This window comes from Poecile atricapillus, chromosome 1 (assembly GCF_030490865.1).
Source record: "Poecile atricapillus isolate bPoeAtr1 chromosome 1, bPoeAtr1.hap1, whole genome shotgun sequence".
Classification (NCBI taxonomy): domain Eukaryota; kingdom Metazoa; phylum Chordata; class Aves; order Passeriformes; family Paridae; genus Poecile; species Poecile atricapillus.
Genome location: NC_081249.1, coordinates 86,970,602 through 86,990,177, shown reverse-complemented (window position 1 = coordinate 86,990,177; position 19,576 = coordinate 86,970,602). Strand labels below are relative to the sequence as shown.

Genomic DNA, 19,576 nt, shown 5'->3' with positions numbered 1-19,576 from the left:
ATGGCGTGCTGACTTTGGCTGTGTTTGTTAATTTTCTTCAAAGTATCTGGGATGGGGCTGTGTTTTGGATTTGTGCTGAGAATGGAGTTGATAATACAGAGATGTTTTCATTACTGCTGAGCAGGGCTTGCACAATCTCAAGTCCTTTTCTGCTTCTCGTTATCTCCCTGGCAGCAAGAAGGCTGGGGGTGCACAAGGAGTTTGGAGGAGACACAGCTGGGACCGCTGACCCCAACTGACCAAAAGGATATTCCATACCATATGGCACTGGGGTCAGAAAGAAAGTTGGGGTGAGGGGGAAGAGGGGGATATCCAGACTCCTGGAGTTTGTCTTTCTATACAGGATGAGGCGCTGCTATCCTGGAGGTGACCTGCCTATGGGAAGGGGTGAATTAATTCCTTGTTTTGCTTTGTTTGTGTTTACGGCTTTTGCTTTACCTATTAAGATGTTTTTATCTCAATCCACGAGTTTTCTCACTCTTCTGATTCTCTCCTCCATCCCATTGGTGGGGAGTGATCAAGTTGAGTGGCTGCATGGTGCTTATTTGCTGCCTGGCATTGAACCACAACACCTGGCCAGTATGATTCGGGGAAAGATAAGGCCTTTTGGATGGTGAGTCATAATCTTGGCACAACCCCCACCCTTCTCCTCTTACAACCAGCGCTGTAGCTAAGAAAGGACAAGACTGTTCTTGAGACCATTAGAGGGGTGGGGAACAATTAAGTCAACTGAAAAGGTGCCGGCTAACATCGGAAGGTGGACAATAGCGGCAATTATCAGGGCTCTCACACCAGAACTAAGATATTTTTCAGTTCCTCTCAAGTCAAGTTCTGTTAACTTACCTGAATATAAGCTAAAACCTTTCCCTGCCAACCCATCAAAAGCTGCTGTAGGTGAAAAAAACTGAGCTTGCAGCTGGTCCTCACTAATAATAACTCCTGGAAAAGGAGGCACATGACATGCCCTGCTCCTTCTGAGATGCTTTAGGACAGGCAGGATTTTGCTGTGGAGGCTCTGGGACTGGCTTGCAGAAAGCTGCTGTCTGCAAGAGCAACAGCTGTGATCTCCCTGCTATTTGACCTTCAGCAAAGCAGTGCTAACAAACACTAGCGAATACTTTTTTGTGTCTGAGGGTTTCCTCAGACACAATTTTTCAGAGGTCATCATTCAAAGACAGACCTTACTGCCACAGGCGATTATGGAGTTAAAAAGCCTGCAGCAATTCCAACAGGCAAGTAAGCAGCTTCCGGGAAGGGAGATTACTGATGTATGCTGTATCAGGAGCTGCATTCCCAACGTCCTGTGTAAAAACAGCAGGAATGCAGCTTCTGTTGGAGGCCCTCAGCCCCAGCTAGCCAGAGGGACACAGGGGACTTTGGTTTCTTTTGTGGTCTTTCTCTAGTATCTAAGCAGTGACTTAGCTGGATCTTGGGGCTCACCCACAGCAGAAGTTCCAGTGCTGTAATTTGAAAAAAAAATAATGGTTTAGACACTCTGCAGCTGCTAGACAGCAGATGGACTTTTGTCAAATGTGAGAAATTAATTTTAATCTTTGGACATCATGAAGATAACTCGGTAGGAAAAGACTTGGGAGTGTTGTTTCTTGGGTTTTTTGTTTTGGTTTTTTTGGATTGTTGTTGTTGGGTTTTTTTTTTAAGTTTCTTTTTCCTTTTATTTCAATGATAAAATGTAAAGATTTAGAGTCATTCACGCCACATGACTATTCAGTATCAGCAAATATGCTGCTGCCCTCTGATGACGGGCCAGGCAAGAGACATGTGGCAGTGCTTGACTGAAAATTTCCAAAACCCTGTTAGCTCAGCCTTCAAGTCACGCGGTGTAGTTAGATAACCAAATATGTTTACCTCTGCCTGTAGGGAAGAGCCTATTAAAGCAAAGATCATTACTTTTATCTGCACTGGAGGGACAACTGGGGCTGTGAGCCCTTGCTCATGGATCACTCAGAAGAAACACGTAGCTTGTAAAACCCCTGCAGGTCACATTGGCATGGAAAGGAAGGAATGAGGTTGCTTGCACCGCTCTATCTGCTTGGTATTTTTGCTGTGGGACAGCTGGAACCCAGTGAGCTACAGAATAAAATCCTGGTCTACATAATCTGTACTGGACCAATGTCTTCTGTTTAGGTGGGATTCTCAGCATCACTGGGACTTCATCTGCAGCTTTTTCATCACTGCAGATATTGTAAAGGAGTGTATTCCCACTTATGAAGAGCTCCAAATCATCTTACAGCTTGATCCTGAAAAGATACGCTGGCAAGGCAAAGCATGTTTGCGGTGGGCAGAAGTTACTGTTACACAGCCCAGTCACAAAAAGCAGCAGTCCTAATAGAGGTGTATTTAATCTCAGTGTAGCAGAAAGAACTTTACCTGTGCAGTTGTTTCACACGGTGATGCGATTCAGGCATGTGAAGGTAACAGAAGAGATCATCAGCTCTGTGGAAAGGCAGAGTCCTGGTTTTTAATTCCAAAGGCTCTAGAAACACTTCCTGAGCAACTAGAAGTCCTTTCCAGCCCATCTTCCATAACTTGAGCAACTCCACATGTTCCCTCCAGCTACATGTGCTTGCCAAACCTGCACACATGTTTGCACACAACCCGGGCTGAGCAACCAGGGGAATAACACAGCCATGAGGGAACACTCAAATTTTCACAGAACACTCCCCTAGTACATGGAGTAACACTAACCACAACATGAGAGCAATCATTCTCAGCTCCAGGGCTGTTTCAGCAACAATATCTGTTTCTGCAGAAGGACATCTGCCAGCACGAGTTCTGGCTATCTCCTCACCCTTACAGCAGAGACATAGAAACAAAATATAGCAAGTAGCACAGGTAAACTGCAGCAGGCTTCCTCTGCAATTGTTCTGCAGACCTGTATACCTTACTTCTTAAAGACTGCATCTTAAAAGAACCCCAAAAACTCAGGCTGCTAAGTTTAAAGCTGAAAGACAAGGCATAGTATGTATGGCTTCTATAGGTGATTTCTATAGTTCAGCTTTGTTTTTTCAAGGCAATTTTTGAAATTAATACTATTGCTAGAGAGATACTCAGAATTCACACACACTGCTATTGGGATACAAATCTCCCATCCAGGTGAGAAAGGATCTCTTGTTCTGTAATAACAGAACAGAAAAGCACATGAATTTGGCATTTCCCACTCTTTCAGGCCAGATCTGCCTTTTTCTGCTCTTTTAAGGTTGGCAGCCCACCTTATTATGTGACTCATTTTGTCCTCTCTCCTTCCTGTACCTATTGTACATTGCCTCAAGAGCAGAAGGTTGCAGAGGTGCAAATGGAAAGAGGGGGAGAAGCTTTGCATCCACATGAGCAGGTTCTGGTCAGCAAAAGACCTGTAGCAGTTTGAGCCTGAGCAGTCTGCTGCCAGTTTAGCTAATTGTGCCCAGTGGGAGTACCCCTTGAATTAGCCCTTTTGGAGAGATGAAGGGCTTGGGTGGTGTAGTGTACTTACTTGGTTCTGGTTTTGTTTCAGTGCTGGAGGCAGGAGATGCAGTTACCCATTCGCAGACCTCTGTTGCCGTTTGGGGCCAGCACAAGAATCCCAACAGAGCTGCATATTTAATTATGTGGGATTCCTGACCTCCAGTTGTGACCTGCTGGAGCACCAGGAGGCCACACAATCTCTAGGACACTTTCTTTTGCTCCATCCTTCTTCTTCAATACCTTTTTTAAAGCACTATTTAAGGGCTAACATAAGCACGTTACAGGGCTGCACCTCACTTCAACCCAACAGCTTGTCCAGTTGCCTAGCCCTGGATCTTCCCTCACCCTCCTTGCACTAGGCTACAGACCTGCATAATAAAACCAGGCAGATAAAATAACCACTCATAGCCGGTTGTTCAAATGCGAGCTGGTGACATAGTCACAACATTTAAATAAGAGTAATTTATTTTCAATGCAAACAACTTTGTAAGAACATTTAACATTAAGAACACTGAACATTAACCAGAAAAAGCAATAAAACGCAACATGGACCTAACATGAAACATGCTTCTTAACACTGCAAAAAACAAACTTTATGAAACATTGTTCTGCAACAAGTATTCACCTCCTTTGCAGTGGAAGCTGTGCTGCAAGACACACCGGGCAAGGATCAGAGACCACCTGCTAGAGAAGCAGCAAAGAAGGTGAAACTTGTACAACAAACAGACCTTAACAACCTCTGCTGCTCACAGCTGCAACATTGCACACTGGCCTCAATGAATGAGGTTCAATCTCTTTAATACCCTAAGCATCTTTGCCAAGGGTTAGCTATGAACAGACAGGGACATTTAAACAGTTAACAAACCCCAGGCAGCAGGGCGCTGAGTCCTTCTACTAGTTAAAACAGCAATAGTGGAGGAGGGACGAGAAAAACGAACAAAACGTATCCAAGTCAAAACCCTGGAAATCCCATGCATGGACACAAGAGACAGGAGAAAAAAATACTCAGACCTGAGACTCATACCCACTCTGAGTCGCCATGGGATGCCAAGGTAACTGGCATTGATTCTGTGTAAAGCTTGAAAATGGTGTGACAGTGTCAGAGGTGCTCTGGAAGTTGAAGGTGTCTTCTGCATCCACACTGACATCTGTATTGTCAAAGTAGCTGTGATACAAGTTCATTTGCTGGCTTAATAAACCCATGGCTTGCTGGCTATTGCAGCTTGACCCACCTTTTCCACAGAGCCCCTCATCCTCCACAGACACAAATGAGTACAGGTTCTGCCCATTCCCGTAAGTCTGTCCGCTGCTGTAAGCGTGGTGCACGTTGGGCACAGCCTGAAAATTCCCGCCGGCGCCGACAGGGAAGACCTGGTGAAACGCAGGTGCTACATCCAGGTATGCAGCCTGGTGAACCCCATTCTAGGAGACAAAGAAAGTCGTTCAGCAGTGCGGAACCACACCAACAGCCCATTTTTTTTGGATGGGTCCTCCTTTTTCCCCCCAGCCCCTCCTCCAAGCCGAGCAATAGCGCCTTTTTCATGCCCATTGTCCTCCCAATAGAACAGCAATAGCAGAGATGAGCTGCTCTTCGGTTAGTGATCTCCAGCTCAGAGAGTCCAGGAACACCACGCTGCGGGGAAAACCAACTTAAAGAGATACCACTGAAAGCCAAATTTCTCTGTATTACAAGAAATACATTGGCTTGGTAATACCAAGTCCTGTGCATTGCTTGAATTAGTAGGTTGGACATGATACACTCCTCCCCACAGACTGGGGGAGCCGTGACTGGTGGTGATGGGGAATTTTACACACCTGTGGCAGATACATCCCGTTATCCACCCACTGGCTCTCCTTCTGGCAGCGCTTAAATTTCATCCGTTGATTCTGAAACCATGTTTTCACCTAAAAGTGATGCAGAAAAGACATAAGAAATAAGAAATTAATTTTTAAGAGCTTACTACACATCCTTATTTCTGCTACAATCCGGTTTCTGATTGACTTCTAATAGTGTAAACTATTTCAGCAACTAAGAATGCGCAGCAGATGCAGGTGGCTGAGAAATCGCAGAGCTGAGACACGAAAACGAGCATTCCTACTCCTCAGATCACCACCCGATCTTTCCTGACTTCAAAATCTCTACCTAAAACACCGGCCAAGGCAACTGCAGAAATCAGGTTGTATGGTACCATCTCTCTGCTGTGCCAAGGTCGCGGCTCAGGACCCCAGGAATGAGTCATTCCTTTAGTCAGACACAAGAAGCTGGTAGAACAAGCACCCTCTAGTGAGAGACCAGGGTGCCACTCCGACTAGGAAGGAAAGGCCACTTGCATAGCAGTGCGGGTATCTTTCTACATTCTGAGACAACACAGGTCTATACGGAACAGTAACCTGACTCTGCATAGCCCTGCTTTGCTGCTCTCGCAGGCCCTGTCAAACACCTGCAGGGAGTGGGTGGATAGTGCTGGAACCAAGCATAAGAAGATTGAATCAGAAATTTTCACACCCTTTGGTCTCTCACGTAAGCAGCAGCACTTCCAAGATAATGAAAGAAACTTATCTCTGGGGTCCAAGAAAAAATGAAAACCACAAAAAAAGACCCCAACTCAGCTGCTGCTCAGAGCAAGATGCTCACCTGCTTGTAGGTGAGCTCAAGGGCAGCAGCCAGCTCCCGGATCTGCTGGGGGCTGAGGTACTTCTGGCTCTGGAAGCGCTGGTGTAGGGCTTTCAGCTGCTCCTGCGAGAAGGCTGTGCGGCTCTTGCCCGTCTTCACCACACCCTTGCCGTGCGCCTTGATCTTCTGCAGAGAGGAGTGGGGAGACGTGGTCCCTGCTGCAGTGGGGCTAGTGGCAGAGTCGGGGGTGTAGTACTGGATGAGCGTCCCAGAGGTGGAAGAAGCTGGGGAGTCCACTGGGCAAAAAAGAGAAGCGCGGTGAGCAAAATAAGGCAGGGAAGACTCAAAAACCTGTAAAATCCGGCCTCTCGGGAGAATTTAAGATTGCGGGTTCCCTGAGGACTCGCAGGGGCTCCACAGCCGTGGGCAGCGCAGCGCGGGGAGGTGGGCCGAGGCCGCTTTGTGGCCGCAGAACCGAGGCGCGTCTGTTCGCCCCTTTGGGCCGTCCCGTCTGGGCAGAGCGGCCACGCCGGCTCCCTCAGCCCCTGCCCGCCCGCGGAGCCGCGGCCACCGCAGCCCCGCCGGGGCCCCCCGCAGCATCGGGCATCTCCTCCCAGCCCCCCGGGGCCACCCCCCGCTCCGGGCAGCCCGATCGCTCGCATACCTGAGGGACTGGGCGTCTTAGCCGCGGGCAGGGGCAGCGCGTCCGGCGCCGGAGCCTCCTCGGTGGGCACGCTGTCCGTGCTGCCTGCGGAGAACCAGTAGTAGTCCCCATACCTGGCCGAGCCGGGGTACGGCACGTAGGGCAGTGTGGCCAGGTGGGCGCTCACAGCCGGGCCGGGTCCCCCAGCTCCCAGCATGATGCGATGTTGCCGTCGAAACTCCTGGCGGCCTGCGGGCAGGCACCCAATATAAGTCCTCCCCAGCTTGGCCTTGACTGGAGGGTATTGTCATGGCCATTGTCATGTTAAAAGTTGGTTGATTGGGGTGGGGGGAATGGACTTCTAGGGTATGCAGGGACTGGGGGAGGGCTGGGCCACCGGGCTGCGCTCGCCAACTTGGCTCGTAGCTGCCACTGTGAGGATGAGTACATCCCTCTGTGCTGGGGCGTGCGAGGGAGGTCCTTGCTCACCCCTCGGGGCATCAGGCCTGAGCAGAGTCCCCCGGTGAGCTGGACTGAGCTTGGCAGACACCCCCCACCCCCACATTTCACACACTCCTTTCTTTCCTCCTCGCAGGTCCCCACCCAAACAGAAAGAATGGCCGCGGAGCCCACCGCGGGGCATGCGGAGACTTTGTGCGTCTGCATTGCAGATCGCAGCCATCACTGCAAACAGATAAACCCCCCACTTCCCTGCCAGTGAATCCGGACTGCGGACAGGGGGGATGGCCCTACACAGCAGTGTCTGTGTGGCGGGGAAGAGGGCTAAAGCCAGGCTTCTTCTCCCGGAGGTTGGCCCAAGGCTGAGTCAGGCAGTCCTGTCCTGCATATTTTCCAAGCTTTTCCCCCCCCACCGTTTAAGACTTTTAAAAAAAGTGGTCTCTTAAAACAAAAATTTAAAAAAAATTATTTTGTTACACAGCAGGGAGGGATAGGAATCATCGGGTCGGATTCAAAATGAGACAAGAGCACTGCAGCTGTAAAAGAGCCTTACAGATCTTAAGAATTTGAAGTTAGGGCCTAGAGGCTTCTTGGGGAGAATAAACAGTTTCCCTTGCCACCCTGCCAGCTATTATTAAATTAAAAACTTGTCGGGAGGATTTCACAGCCCGGGAGTTACAAAATCTGGAAAACCGCCTTGAAAAACGCACAAATGAGGGCATGTGATGCATCAAACAAATTCCCCCACCTCCTCCAGTACAAGGAAACAGGACACAGGCAGGAGTGTAGCTACTAACCTGCTGTACTGTTAAACGTCTTTAGGACCTGACGGAGAAAAGCCTCCCTTGATTTCAATTTATCTCCACCTCCCATCTTGAATCATAATGAGAAATGAGCCCCAGCTGGTCCCCTGAGCCAGCAAGGAAGGGTCCTTGCCGGGCTTACTTTTGATCACCTCCTAATTAATGATTTCGTTTCTCAGAATCCTGACAAGATCTAGTCAGGACTATTAGTAATGTGGGAGGAAGAGATTATAATCGGGTGTGAGGGACGAGAAAACCGAGCTAGAGCCAGAGCCTGGTTCTGGCCCCAAAGCGAGCAGAGGCAGCCGGGCTGTGCGTTTCGGGCAGGTCACTCGCTCGGCGCTCGCAGAGCAGATGCACGAACGGAAAAGGATTTTCTCGGACGCGAAGCTGTCCTGCTGCCCTTTGCGGGGCAGAGGGCCGCCTGTCCCCGTGTCCCCTGCTGGCAGGGTTGCCCCGGGACACGCGTGGTCCCCGTGGGGGTTCTCCGAGCTGGCCAAAACCAGCGCCTTGCAGAGAGGGAAAAGCCCGCAGGGTTGTTCCAAGGCACAGCCCTGGTGCTGCGGGAACCCCCGAGTCGTCCGAGGACACGCGGCTGGGGAGGATCAACCGCGGCAGAGGGATTAGAGTTTTACAGACGGAGTAACACCGCCTCTGCCAGCAGCGAAATCCTCCCTCGGAGAGCTGTGTGTGTGTGTGTGCTTGGAAAGGCAGCAGGACTGCTCACAGTTTGCAATTTTCATACATAGATCAGTTCTTGCGTGTGTATCAGCTTCTCTCCGAGCTAATATCCAAGTGATGTTCAGAGTCAGACCTGCTTTGGAGTGAGCACGCAGCTGATTTAATTCCCCCCCACCACTTTTTTTATTCCTCTTTGTTCATATTTTTGTTTTCTTATCGCATTTGTCCTCCATTCCCTTTGTTTTATGCTTTAACCACCAAATTTCTTTTCCACATAACCCCTTCCAGTGAGGATAGTTTGCTCCCTCACCCCAACAATACCTCTAATCAGGTCACCAAACCATATATTTTTTAATGTGAGAGAAATAAGACTTGTGTAAGTGTATAAAACCGTAGCATCTAAACTCAGAATTCATTTAGGAAAAGAAATACAGTTATTTTTCCCCAGATAAATGATACACATAGAAACATATTGCAAAGCTAAATCCAGAAGTCATACAGACACAGGGAATGCTGTGGGAAACATGATGTGGACATTTGGAAAGCTCACAGGGTGATCAGGTCTGGAACATCTGCCTGTGGCACTATCAGCCTTCAGACTGGATATACTGCCTACGACTCTCTAGAGCTGATGTGCTTTTTAAAAATACCTGCTGGGAATGACTCACAGAGCAGATGCAAGTATCCACTCATGTTTCCTTTGGAACTGTTTTCAGCTGAAACAGCAACACAGGTCAGATCTAGTCTAATCCTGGTTTTCCCAACAGGGATAATAGCAGGAACAATTTGATTTTTGACCCTGGGTTGTGTCCCCCTCTCCCTTCATTCTGCGGCTACCCCCTTCTTTTTCAGTTCTTGGCTCATTATGTACTCATTATGTACTGTGGAGCATTAGTCAGGTGAGTAATAAGCTGGCTTATTCTTGACACCCATACCCTCACCCATGAAGTTGTAAAGACGTTAGCTCACGTCTTTCTTATCAAGTATATGGGACTCAATACAGCTACTCACTGGGCTGTAGCATGCTCTAACAAACCCTTTCTGTAGTGCTTCAGCAGAAGAGACAAAAACTCAGGTCCAAAAGCAGTCTTGGCTTCTTTGTCTATGCACAGTGAGATAGGACTGTGGCTGGAAGGTGTTTCATCCAGGAAATTCCCCCTACAAGGATCTCCCATTGTTCTCAGTAGGGTCCTACCTTCAGAGGGCTGGAGCTCAAGCTTTCTCTGAAGTGATGCAAAAACACCAGTTTACACAGATGGAGGCTGGGGAAGCACCAGATGGCTAACGCTGTAAAGCCAGCTCTGGAGCTCACACCACTGGGTCGGAAATGCTGGGGGTTTCCTACCTCAGAGCACTGATAAACTCATTTTGATCAACGGGATAATGTTATAGTGGTGGAGATTGTCTTAGATTTTACATAGATTAGGTGCGCTCCCGCCTTAGCCGGCTGTAATGGGGCTCACCTGTGTTTTGGTAAAGGATGTGAAATGCCACTGCGTGTCGCTGTGCCATTCTGCTCATGTTGGTGGTGCTGGGCGAGGCAGCAGGGTGCTGGCTCGGTATTTGTGAGCAGGGAACCATGCCTAGAGCCTCACTGCCCCTCGGAGGTTTTCCTGGGAACCACCATCCTCTGACAGCGATGCGTGTTGCTTGGGGAAGGCAAAAAAATAAATCTTTACCTTGTGCTCTGTCGAGCTTGTCTGATCTTTTGTCCAAAACAGGCACCTTTAATTTTATTATTTTGTTTTTGTTGTAAGTGAATACTCCCCCCAAGTTAGGCGTATGAAAACACTCCTGCCCTGCAGACCTCAGTACTTGCCCAGCTCTTGGCTCTGGACAGCCTGTCCCCTGTAGTACGATCTAGCCTGCAGTCTGGATCCAAGATGACAGACTGCAGAAGGAAGGGAATCAAGCAAGAATAACAAAAATTAGGCCCTCATTCATATTGAAATACAGTTTTCCTTTCTCTTGACTCTTTAGGGGAGCAGGTAGAGAAAAGGACAAATCTTCTCCCTCCCCCTGACAGTCCAGTCTCTCAATGCCCTGAGAATTACTGGCGGATGTGGTCCTTTGTTAGCAGGGCAGGGGCAGACTGGCACAAGGCATCCATGGCACAAAGCCAAGTGCCTCCCTGAGAAGGCAAGAAATCTGCCTGTCAAAAAGCAGGGAAGCAGGCTAGTGAGAACGGGAATTTCTAGGGTTTGATAGGTCTGTTCTTTCTTCACCAATCCTTCACCCATGCCTGCCATGCACATGATGCCAGAGTGCTGTAGCTGTAAGCTCTCATCTCAAGAAGCGTCCCCTACCAGTGCCCGTCAGCTGGAATATGGAGCAGTCTTGCAAGCAGCTTGGAGCCAGGGTTATGTGAAGTCCTGGGGAACACGGAGAGATGTGCATATCGGGCAAAAACCTTCCAAGCATCCTCTCTGCTCAAATCCTCCCCTCTCCCTGCTATCCCTGGTGTGGTTGTTCCCACAGGCTCACTTAGTAGGCCTCTTACTAAAAGCAAACAGCACGGACAGAGCTGTCTTCACATGCTTTCTGCTGTTTCCACCTTGAGGGGGGAATGACAAATCCTGTGTTTTGCACTGTGCCAAGGCCCTGTGCATGGCATGAGCCACCTTCACCAGTCTCCTCAAAAGGCTGCTCTACATCAAGCACTTTTCTGTGTTTCGGTCTCCAAATGAACTTTGAAATTACACAAAAGGGTTTTTCCCCCTCCCCTGAGAATTCTTTGTCTTCCTTGTTCTCATAGGGATATTTTCCTACAAAATCCAGTGCTGCCAGAGCCTTCGGTTCGAGTGGGACACCGAAGGGGTGGCTAAATCTCGTGCTCTCTCGAGTTCACTGCAGATTGTGGCACCTGCTTTCCCCTGTATCTCTCATCTGAGGATGATCCCATGTAGTCCCCATTGTAAATTAATATCAAGACAGAACTAATGAGGATTATGTGCCAAGTGGGTGGCTGTAATCACACTCTTGCAGGCCATAAGTGGGCACACAGTCTGGAAGTGCTTCTAACACACCCTACAACTAAGTTCTTTCAAGTTAGCACATACTTTTCAGGCAGCTCACTGTGCCAAATCTGTGCCATCTGGGCTTTTTTATAAGTTCCAGGAAGTCCCCAAAGGAGCAGATCATCTGTGATGTGTCTAACTACAGCGAAGGCTAGGAATAGGAAAAACGGGTGCTCAGTTTTCAAATTGGGGTTGAGACAGGGCTCCCCCCATTACCTGGCCCTTGCTCCCACCTATACACCCTCTGCTTTTCTCCAAGACGGGCTCTTGCACATGCATGCATGAGCGATTAGCAAGTGTTAGAGCCTGAGGCTCCCTGGCTGGCACCCGCTCTACATCTGAATGGCAGAGCCGGGTAAGCCCAGGGCTGTGGAATGGGATCTGCAAGTGGATGTTGTCTGCGCCGCCTGACGGAAGAAAAAGATTTACCTGCTTTTGTCTGACAATATTTAGATGGACAACTTGGCTGAGGTGGAAAGAGAAAGAGACAAAGAAGAGACGAACAGTGAGAGGCTGGAGTTTTTTTAACTGGGTGTAATTTGTCTAGGCATTAAATGCAGTGAACGCTGGAAAGTGCATAAGGGAACATAGCGCTGCCATCAGTTATCGGTGTAAAGGTTAAAATTACCTTCATCTTCTTTAAATTCCATGGAGCTCAAATTAGTCTGTGAAAGCACATCTTGTGGGGGCAGCAACAAAATGCCAAGAGACCGTAGTATGGACTGCGTCTCTCCCCATGTGAAAGGTCAAAAGCCACAGAATCATCCAGTGAAAGATCTCCAGACCCCCAGACTACTGTGAGAAAATAAACATGCTTCTCCAGCAGAGCTTAGTCATGACAGAGCCATGGCTATCTGTATCGAGAAAAACATTCAGCTAAAATTTCCTTGTTTAACCTCAGTTGTGTCTTTCATGCAAACTCTGGGGTTAAGACAGGCCTGAGAACACCTTCTCTTAACCCCACTCACGACTATATTGCTTTACTGTAACTATAAACAGCCTAATAATACTGTCAAAAGTGCTTGCAGGCGCAAAGTAACCTTGCAGAATATTTCATGGCTTTGGTGCAGAGATGCAGGTGTCGAGCCGTGATCCAGCAGGGCCCTCTGATGTGGTAGTACCTCAGATGTCTCTCTTCACTCCCTGCACCCATCAAACACAATTCTCCAGCAGAAATGGTTGAGTTGGGTATAGTTCATCTCTCCTCAGCCACTGCAGTTCACAGCATGTTGATGCCATCCACTGAAGATTTTAGTTTCTATCAGTATCCACCTGCTCTGTGAACTAATGTGCTGGCACTCTTTTTCTGTGATTTGATCTCCAGAGAATTCATGCACACCGCTCACAGAATCCAGCGTTGTCTTCTTCATGTCCTGACCTTCTTGTTTCTTGAGAGAGCTGCTTGGAGCACCAGGACCTGTCCTCAAGGTCCTGAATGATGCAGTCGTGGAAGTGCCAGGGGCTGCTGGCAGCCAGCAATCTGCTGTGGCACCAGGGAGAAGGAGCAAAAGCAAATTCTCAGAATCAGGCTGTTCTATGTAACATCCTCTTTGTAGCTTTAAAACTTCCCTTATGGTGAAGCACATGAACATCTTGTTTCAGTCTCCCGAAGTCAAGGCCAGAGGGGAGGGATTTAGTCCTGTGGGACAGGTGCTGATTTCTGTTCCCTCTCTGTAACCAGGAGCAGGGAGGGACTCTTGTCCCATGACAGTCAAAGACACTCATGGACTTGGGTAGCACGGAAGCTTGAGATTTTTTCTGTGTTTGTAACAGTGCACCTGAGCACACACTCTGACCCTTTATTTACATGTGGCAATACATGCATTCCAGGACAAAGAAATAAAGCTAGACACAGTAAGAAAAAGCTGAGCCCCAATAAGTAGAGGGGAGGTAAGAGAAAAAGAGAACAGAAAACCATTTTATTAGGTCCAGGTTCCTAGATTGCCTTCATCGTTACGGTGTCTGAGCATTTTCCGGTGGAGTATTCAGTGGCCTGACTCAGATCTGCCACATGTGGTTTTTTGTCTCTTTCTCATCCTCTCCACAGGGAGACAGCTGCACATGTTGTGGAAGATTTAACTTTGGCTAAGCAGGCTTGGGTTTGGGGCTTGTTCATAACATGCTCGCAGCCGTCTGTATTTGAGGCGTGTGTTGGAAACGTGCACCTTTTACTCGAAAGCGAAGTGGTGAGACCAGGGCATGCTGTAGCATGGGCTTGTTATGACCCCAAGACACCTCTGCTTCCTGCTCAGACTAGATTTTCACAGGGTTAGAGAGCTCCCTGCTATCAGTACAGTGGAACTGCTGAGACCAGTAGATGTCAGCTGTCAACTTCAGAGCTGGAAAGGAGCCTCTACATACTGGTCTAAGGCCACTGGGTGCATCAAGATGCTGAACTTGGTAAGTAGGGGCCAGCCTCAGTTAGAAAACACAGCTCAGATAAAGGAAAAAACAGGTCAACAGGGATGGGTGAAACACTCCCCAGTCCTGTCCTTGTGCTCTCCAAAGTCTACTGACTTAGGAGTTTGCCTACACTGTTTGCCAGCTGTTGTTGGGAGGGGAGGAGAGTTTCCCTTTATATGAGTTGTCAGCAGGAGTGGCCAGCTGGTCTGGTCCAGGGTTTCAGGATGTAGAGTACTTAGCATACGGTAGATGTCCAGGCTAAGTGAGGGAAGTCTGCTGTTGCACTGTGCTGGCTCCATCACAAACCCAAGTTCACCAGCAGACAGCTCCAGGCAACTTTCCAGACAAAGACCATACTTTACCACAGGGACCACTGTTCTAGGGTACATCTCCAAGCCAGCTCTTAACTCTGTGGTTTGGTTATGGATAATGATGAAATTTGGACAGTTTGAAGCTAAAAAATACCAGCTGAGATGCTGGTTAAACACTCTGGCAGTGATCTGAAAGAGTCAAAACTGCAAGAAAATGCCATTTGATGACATTGGGTAGTTCTGTGGCAAAATGATCTACCCATGGCCTGGTCTGGTGTGAACTAAATTGTCAAATTATCAGGTATGGGGAAGGATTGAAAGTAACATATCAACTCTTCCATATCACTGACAAAAGAAAAATACAGCCTTAATGAATTACTTCCCAGAAAGTCTATCTACTGCCTACCTCCCCACCCTCAGCAGTGCACATAGCAGGGTGTAATTGCAATTACTTTTGTTTGTCTTCTCCCCCACCCACATGCCAGGAAACTGAGGCACAAGGCTGTGTGGTGGCCCAGCACTCCTGCCAGGCCAGGAGCAAGCATCAGGCGATTCACAAGTCTCTGACAGCTTGCACTCTTAGGCTGAGCAGAAGTGAAGATCCATGTTCTGTTAAAGTGAGGATTTGCCATGGCATCGCTCCCTGCCCAGAGTGCGGTTTGTATTTAGGGAAGGAGTGTCCAGGCTTGTGACAGCACTGCTTTCTGTGCCCCAGCCCTGGGCACTGCACAGAGGAAGCTGGTTGGGTTTGTCACAAAGTCGCTATGACAAGTGTGAAAAACGAGGTTCACTCTCTTGGTAAAATTTAAAAGTTTAATAAAGGACAATAGGAGACAAAGACAATAACGCAAAGTTTAGTGGCTGAGTGCTTGGCATTCAGCCAAGAGCACACCTGCTATTCCGGAGACACCCTTTACATACCTTTTCCATTGCATCAGCCTATTGCATATTCATAAACAATTATGCATATTTAAACTTTTCCCCAAACTATTTTAAACGTTCCAAAAACTGCTTAGCATGGCCCCTCCTCAAGTCTGCCTTTTTAGAGCATGTGCATTTCTTGGCTGTGGTTTTAGTCCGATTTTATTATCACCTCCAGCTTGGGTTTTAGTCCATACTTTCTACAGACGGTAGTGCTGATAGTTGGCATATCATAACTAGCAGGGGTCTTCATTACATGTTCATTGGATGTTATCCAATCATGTTATCAACCAATCAGGCAATTCAATTACCACAAGCTGTATCAGTCATTTCACTACTATGTCTAAGTTTAGTTAATAGAAATAAAAACTATATCTTTATAACAAAGTTACTTTAACATTGTACGTATAGCATCCATTTTAATACTTGTGAAAAACCAATAATATAATATATGTATTTATAACAACAGCATCTCCCACAGACCCTTGCTGGGACAGATATGCCCTGCCAGGAGGGCAGTGTGGCAGCTGGCTACTTCGTATCCCAAAACACAGCGGCAAGGAGTTGTGGAGCTTCCATTGTGTGCTCCTGCCTTGTGCTGCTGCCCAGGGAGGGGGGCCATCCTGGCGCTTACCCTCCAATCCCTCCAAGCCTCGGAGGGAACGCCATTTCAGGCAGAGAATGAGTCACTTCACATCAGTCCCAGCAAGCGCGGTGACCCGAGTAGGCAGCTCCTCAGGGGGTTCTGCGTTATGCAATCAGCTCCATCCCACACCCGAAAACGAGAAGAAAGGGTACCCCTGTCCGCATCCCAACCCCGCGGCGGGAACCCCATCCAGGCTGGGCGGGAGTGACCCTGGCGTGAGGGAGAGCCGGTCCTGGGACACAGCAACAGGTGGAGAAGGATCCCTGAAGGAGCTCAGCCTTTCACAGACGGGTCGCTTCTGGGAAACCTGAGCGTCCCCCGGCACGGCACGGCCGCTTTCTGGGACAGGTGGGGAGAAGGCTGAACAGAAGGGCCGGGGGTCATCCCCCCACCGCGGCCCTGCCGTGCTTCACCGTGCGGCGGCCACCGAGCGGCAGCAGACAGCCGTGCCGGGAGTGCCGGGAGGCTCCCGCATCCTGCATCCCACATTCCGGCTCCCGCATCCCGGCTACCCCATCCCGGCTCCCCTATCCCGGCTCCCGCATCCTGCATCCCGCATCCCTGCTCCCGGCTCCCACATCCCGTATCCCGCATCCTGCATCCCAGCTCCCGCATCCCGGCTCCCGCCCCTCCGGCGCCGCGGGCCAGCGGAGCACAAGCGGTGCCCGCCCGCCGCGCCGCCCCGCGGGCCCCGAGGACGTGTCACTCGACATGCAGGGCGCGTGGTGAGCCCCACCATGATGTGATATCAGCCACAACAGCACCCGAATCCAGGAATTTGCGTTTACACAAAACACGGCTTCTCCCCCATCACAGCCTTTCTTGTGCCTTTCTGCCCTTTTCCTTGACTTCCCTTCTGTAGGCTCACAGCTTGCCCCTGGGCTTTGGACATGATTTCCTGTTGCTGGCAGCAAAGCCCAGATGCAGCCTCTGTAAATCGACGTTTGAACCGGCACCAATATAACTGGCTGCAAGCTGGCCCAGCTTAATTGCTGCAAAATGCACATCTTTGCCTGTTTACACAGAGGGAGGGACCAGCATCCTTTCGAGCATGACATGCCAGACTCCAACTGCCTTCTCGCACAGGAAATACAGAATATGACACTGGGAATCTTGTAGAGGTGTTGTCTTGGCTGTTCTGTTCTCGCTGGCAGCAGAGACTCACTCCTCTTGTGTTTCTTTCAGTATGATGCCATTACCAGCTCCTGGCTTTGCCTCAGGCCGTTCAAATTCTCAGTGGGTGCTTTTTTTTTTTTTTTTGCTACCTGTGCTGCAGGCAAGTGACTCATGCGCTAGAGTTTCCATTGGACAGATACCCATACAGTAAAGGCCCCAATTGTGAGAAATTTCCTGTGCAAATAAGCACTTAATCTAGAATAGTTTCAGAAGATGTTAATCTGTAGGGTATAAACCCTGGGGGGTATGTGGTCTGAGGTCCTGGAGGGCTCATTAGCTTGAGAATCAAGCAGCCTAAATGAAAGCTGGCTGAACTTCCCCTCCTTTAGGATGATGTTGCTAACATTTCCCAGCAGGACTGCAGCATATGCCAGAATTCAGTCTGGCAAAGATTAAGGGCTTCAGTCACACTAGGAGAAGGATTTCTTTTCCTTTCACCAGCTGTCACCATCTTCTGGCCTGTCTCCCCTGTGCATGGACTGAGTAGTGTGGACTATCCAGCATTTTCTTCCCCTTGCACAGTCAGAATGGAAGTGTGGCTGTCTCTGGTCCACCACTGATATTCCCTCAGGAATTTCCACTTATTTTTGTTCTCTCTCTTATTTGCTTTCACTTCTCTCCTGCATTTTTTCCCGTTCATTTTCTCCAGGTGGCCTGTCATTTAAAGTCCTCATCTCCCTGTATTTTTTTCCTTCATGACTGTATCTCCTTGTTGTATTTCCTTGATGCTGTATGATGCCACTAACCAAAGCAAGCTTCATTTGAAGACAATCTCTGAAAGAGCTGATTTGGAAGCACCAGTTGCTTGCACCTGCAACTGTAGTTGCCATCACCTGTAAGGATGCAGGCTCCATTTTTATTTTTATTTTTTTTCATGGAGGACAATTGTCATCGTTTTATTGTCCTCCTTCACTGTTATCCATTTATATTTTGGGAATAGTTAGATGCTCTCAGCATGCATGGTGCTGGCTCCAATAAGGACATCAGTGCTGAGAACTTTCCACCACCCATGCTGCTGTGACAGCCTCTCTGGCATGGTGACAATCTGTCCAATCAAACCAGGGAATGGTATCGACCTGGCAGCTTCATCTGCTTTCCAACTCTGCCTCCTAGATCACTGTCAGACTGCATCAGGCTTCTTTGTGTGCTCACAGGAGCCAAATTAACAATATGTTTTTTTCATCTTCAACGTTCAGCTGTTTCTATGCTCTCCTGTGTGCTGATCCTTTTTTTTTTTTGGTGTCAGAATATGTTGTGTCTTAGAAGAAAGCCTCATAGGTAGTCCTTTCCTGCCTAACAGTAAGGATGACAGGATCCCTGGAAGGTTCTGCGGCTGTAGCACAGTGAAATTTAAGAGTTCATAGTCAGGGGGTAGGAGGACTTTCCCACCCTATGATGTTTAATATCCGTACTATTTTCAATGTATTGTGGACACTAACCAGCTCAGCAGTCCCTTTGGCTATGACAGTGCTCACTTCTTATTTAAAACTCAGAGACTTCCCTTGGGGAACTGTCCTGCCCCAGTGGCAGTAACAGACAGGTGTGGGGACAGCAGAAGAAAAGGTGTGAGCTGTACTTGCTGCAGAATCAATGTCTGTATGTTTATGATAAGCCTCAGCTTTCTGATGGAGCTGTCAAAATGTAAATTCCATCCAGGTGTGCTTAGTCCCAGCTTTTGTTCTTCTCAGATAAAGGCAATCTGTTTCTGCAGGCCTTTGAGTTGGTTTCTATCCTGGAGACACTGTGTCGGAATGATAGCTGAGCTGGCCAGGATCGTTTGGCTTTCACAGGGAAAAGTTGCTTGGACAGAACCAAAAGGTTTCTGTGGAAAAGAAGAGATTAGCTGCGTAGTCTATCCTGTGTGAGACTTGGGTTCATATCTCCTTTTAAACCTGGCTCTGTGGCATCCCTGCTGCATGCCACAGGCTATCGGATGTTTTATAGGACAACACAGGGTGTGGGGCAGAAGCCAGTGAGAGTGGGAGGGAAGGAGGGACCCTGTTTGTGCTGTGAGTCAGAATAAAATTATCTCATTAGAGTGAGGCTTTTCAGGAAACAGAGCTGTTGATTTATGGCCAACTGTCCTTGAGCTTGGCTGAAGTGAGCCAGGGAAGGTATTTCTGGGAAAATGGAACTTCCCAGGTGTGTGATACCATGTTTCATATCACATTTTGGTTTGCTTGCATTGCCAGGTTGTTTTTTGCCAAAACCCATCTGTTACTTTGCAGAGCTGCTCTCCAGCCTATTTTACCACCTTCTGTAGAACTGACTGGATTAGAATTAAATGTTATAAAAACCTATGGAGGAGACCATTTACCCTGTCCCTCCTGGTAACAGAACTGCAAGGGTGGCAACTGGCACCAGAACAGCAGCAACAAATAGCCAGGGATAGTCCTGCTGTGGTCCTGTGAATAATTTGTGTGATAGTATGTGGAACTAT

At 48.5% G+C, this 19,576-nt stretch overlaps 1 protein-coding gene across 1 annotated transcript; it reads right to left on the bottom strand.

Moving 5' to 3' along the window:
* Positions 1–4,467: 4,467 nt before the first annotated feature.
* On the bottom strand, positions 4,468–16,463 carry LOC131578605 (homeobox protein NANOG-like). The gene is made up of 7 exons (XM_058837563.1): positions 16,364–16,463; positions 16,090–16,299; positions 10,969–11,034; positions 6,741–6,968; positions 6,098–6,372; positions 5,278–5,367; positions 4,468–4,884 (listed from the first exon to the last, which is right to left on the bottom strand). Exons 1-7 carry the CDS (start codon positions 16,461–16,463, stop codon positions 4,468–4,470), a joined length of 1,386 nt encoding a protein of 461 aa, XP_058693546.1.
* Between the last annotated feature and the right edge of the window lie 3,113 nt (positions 16,464–19,576).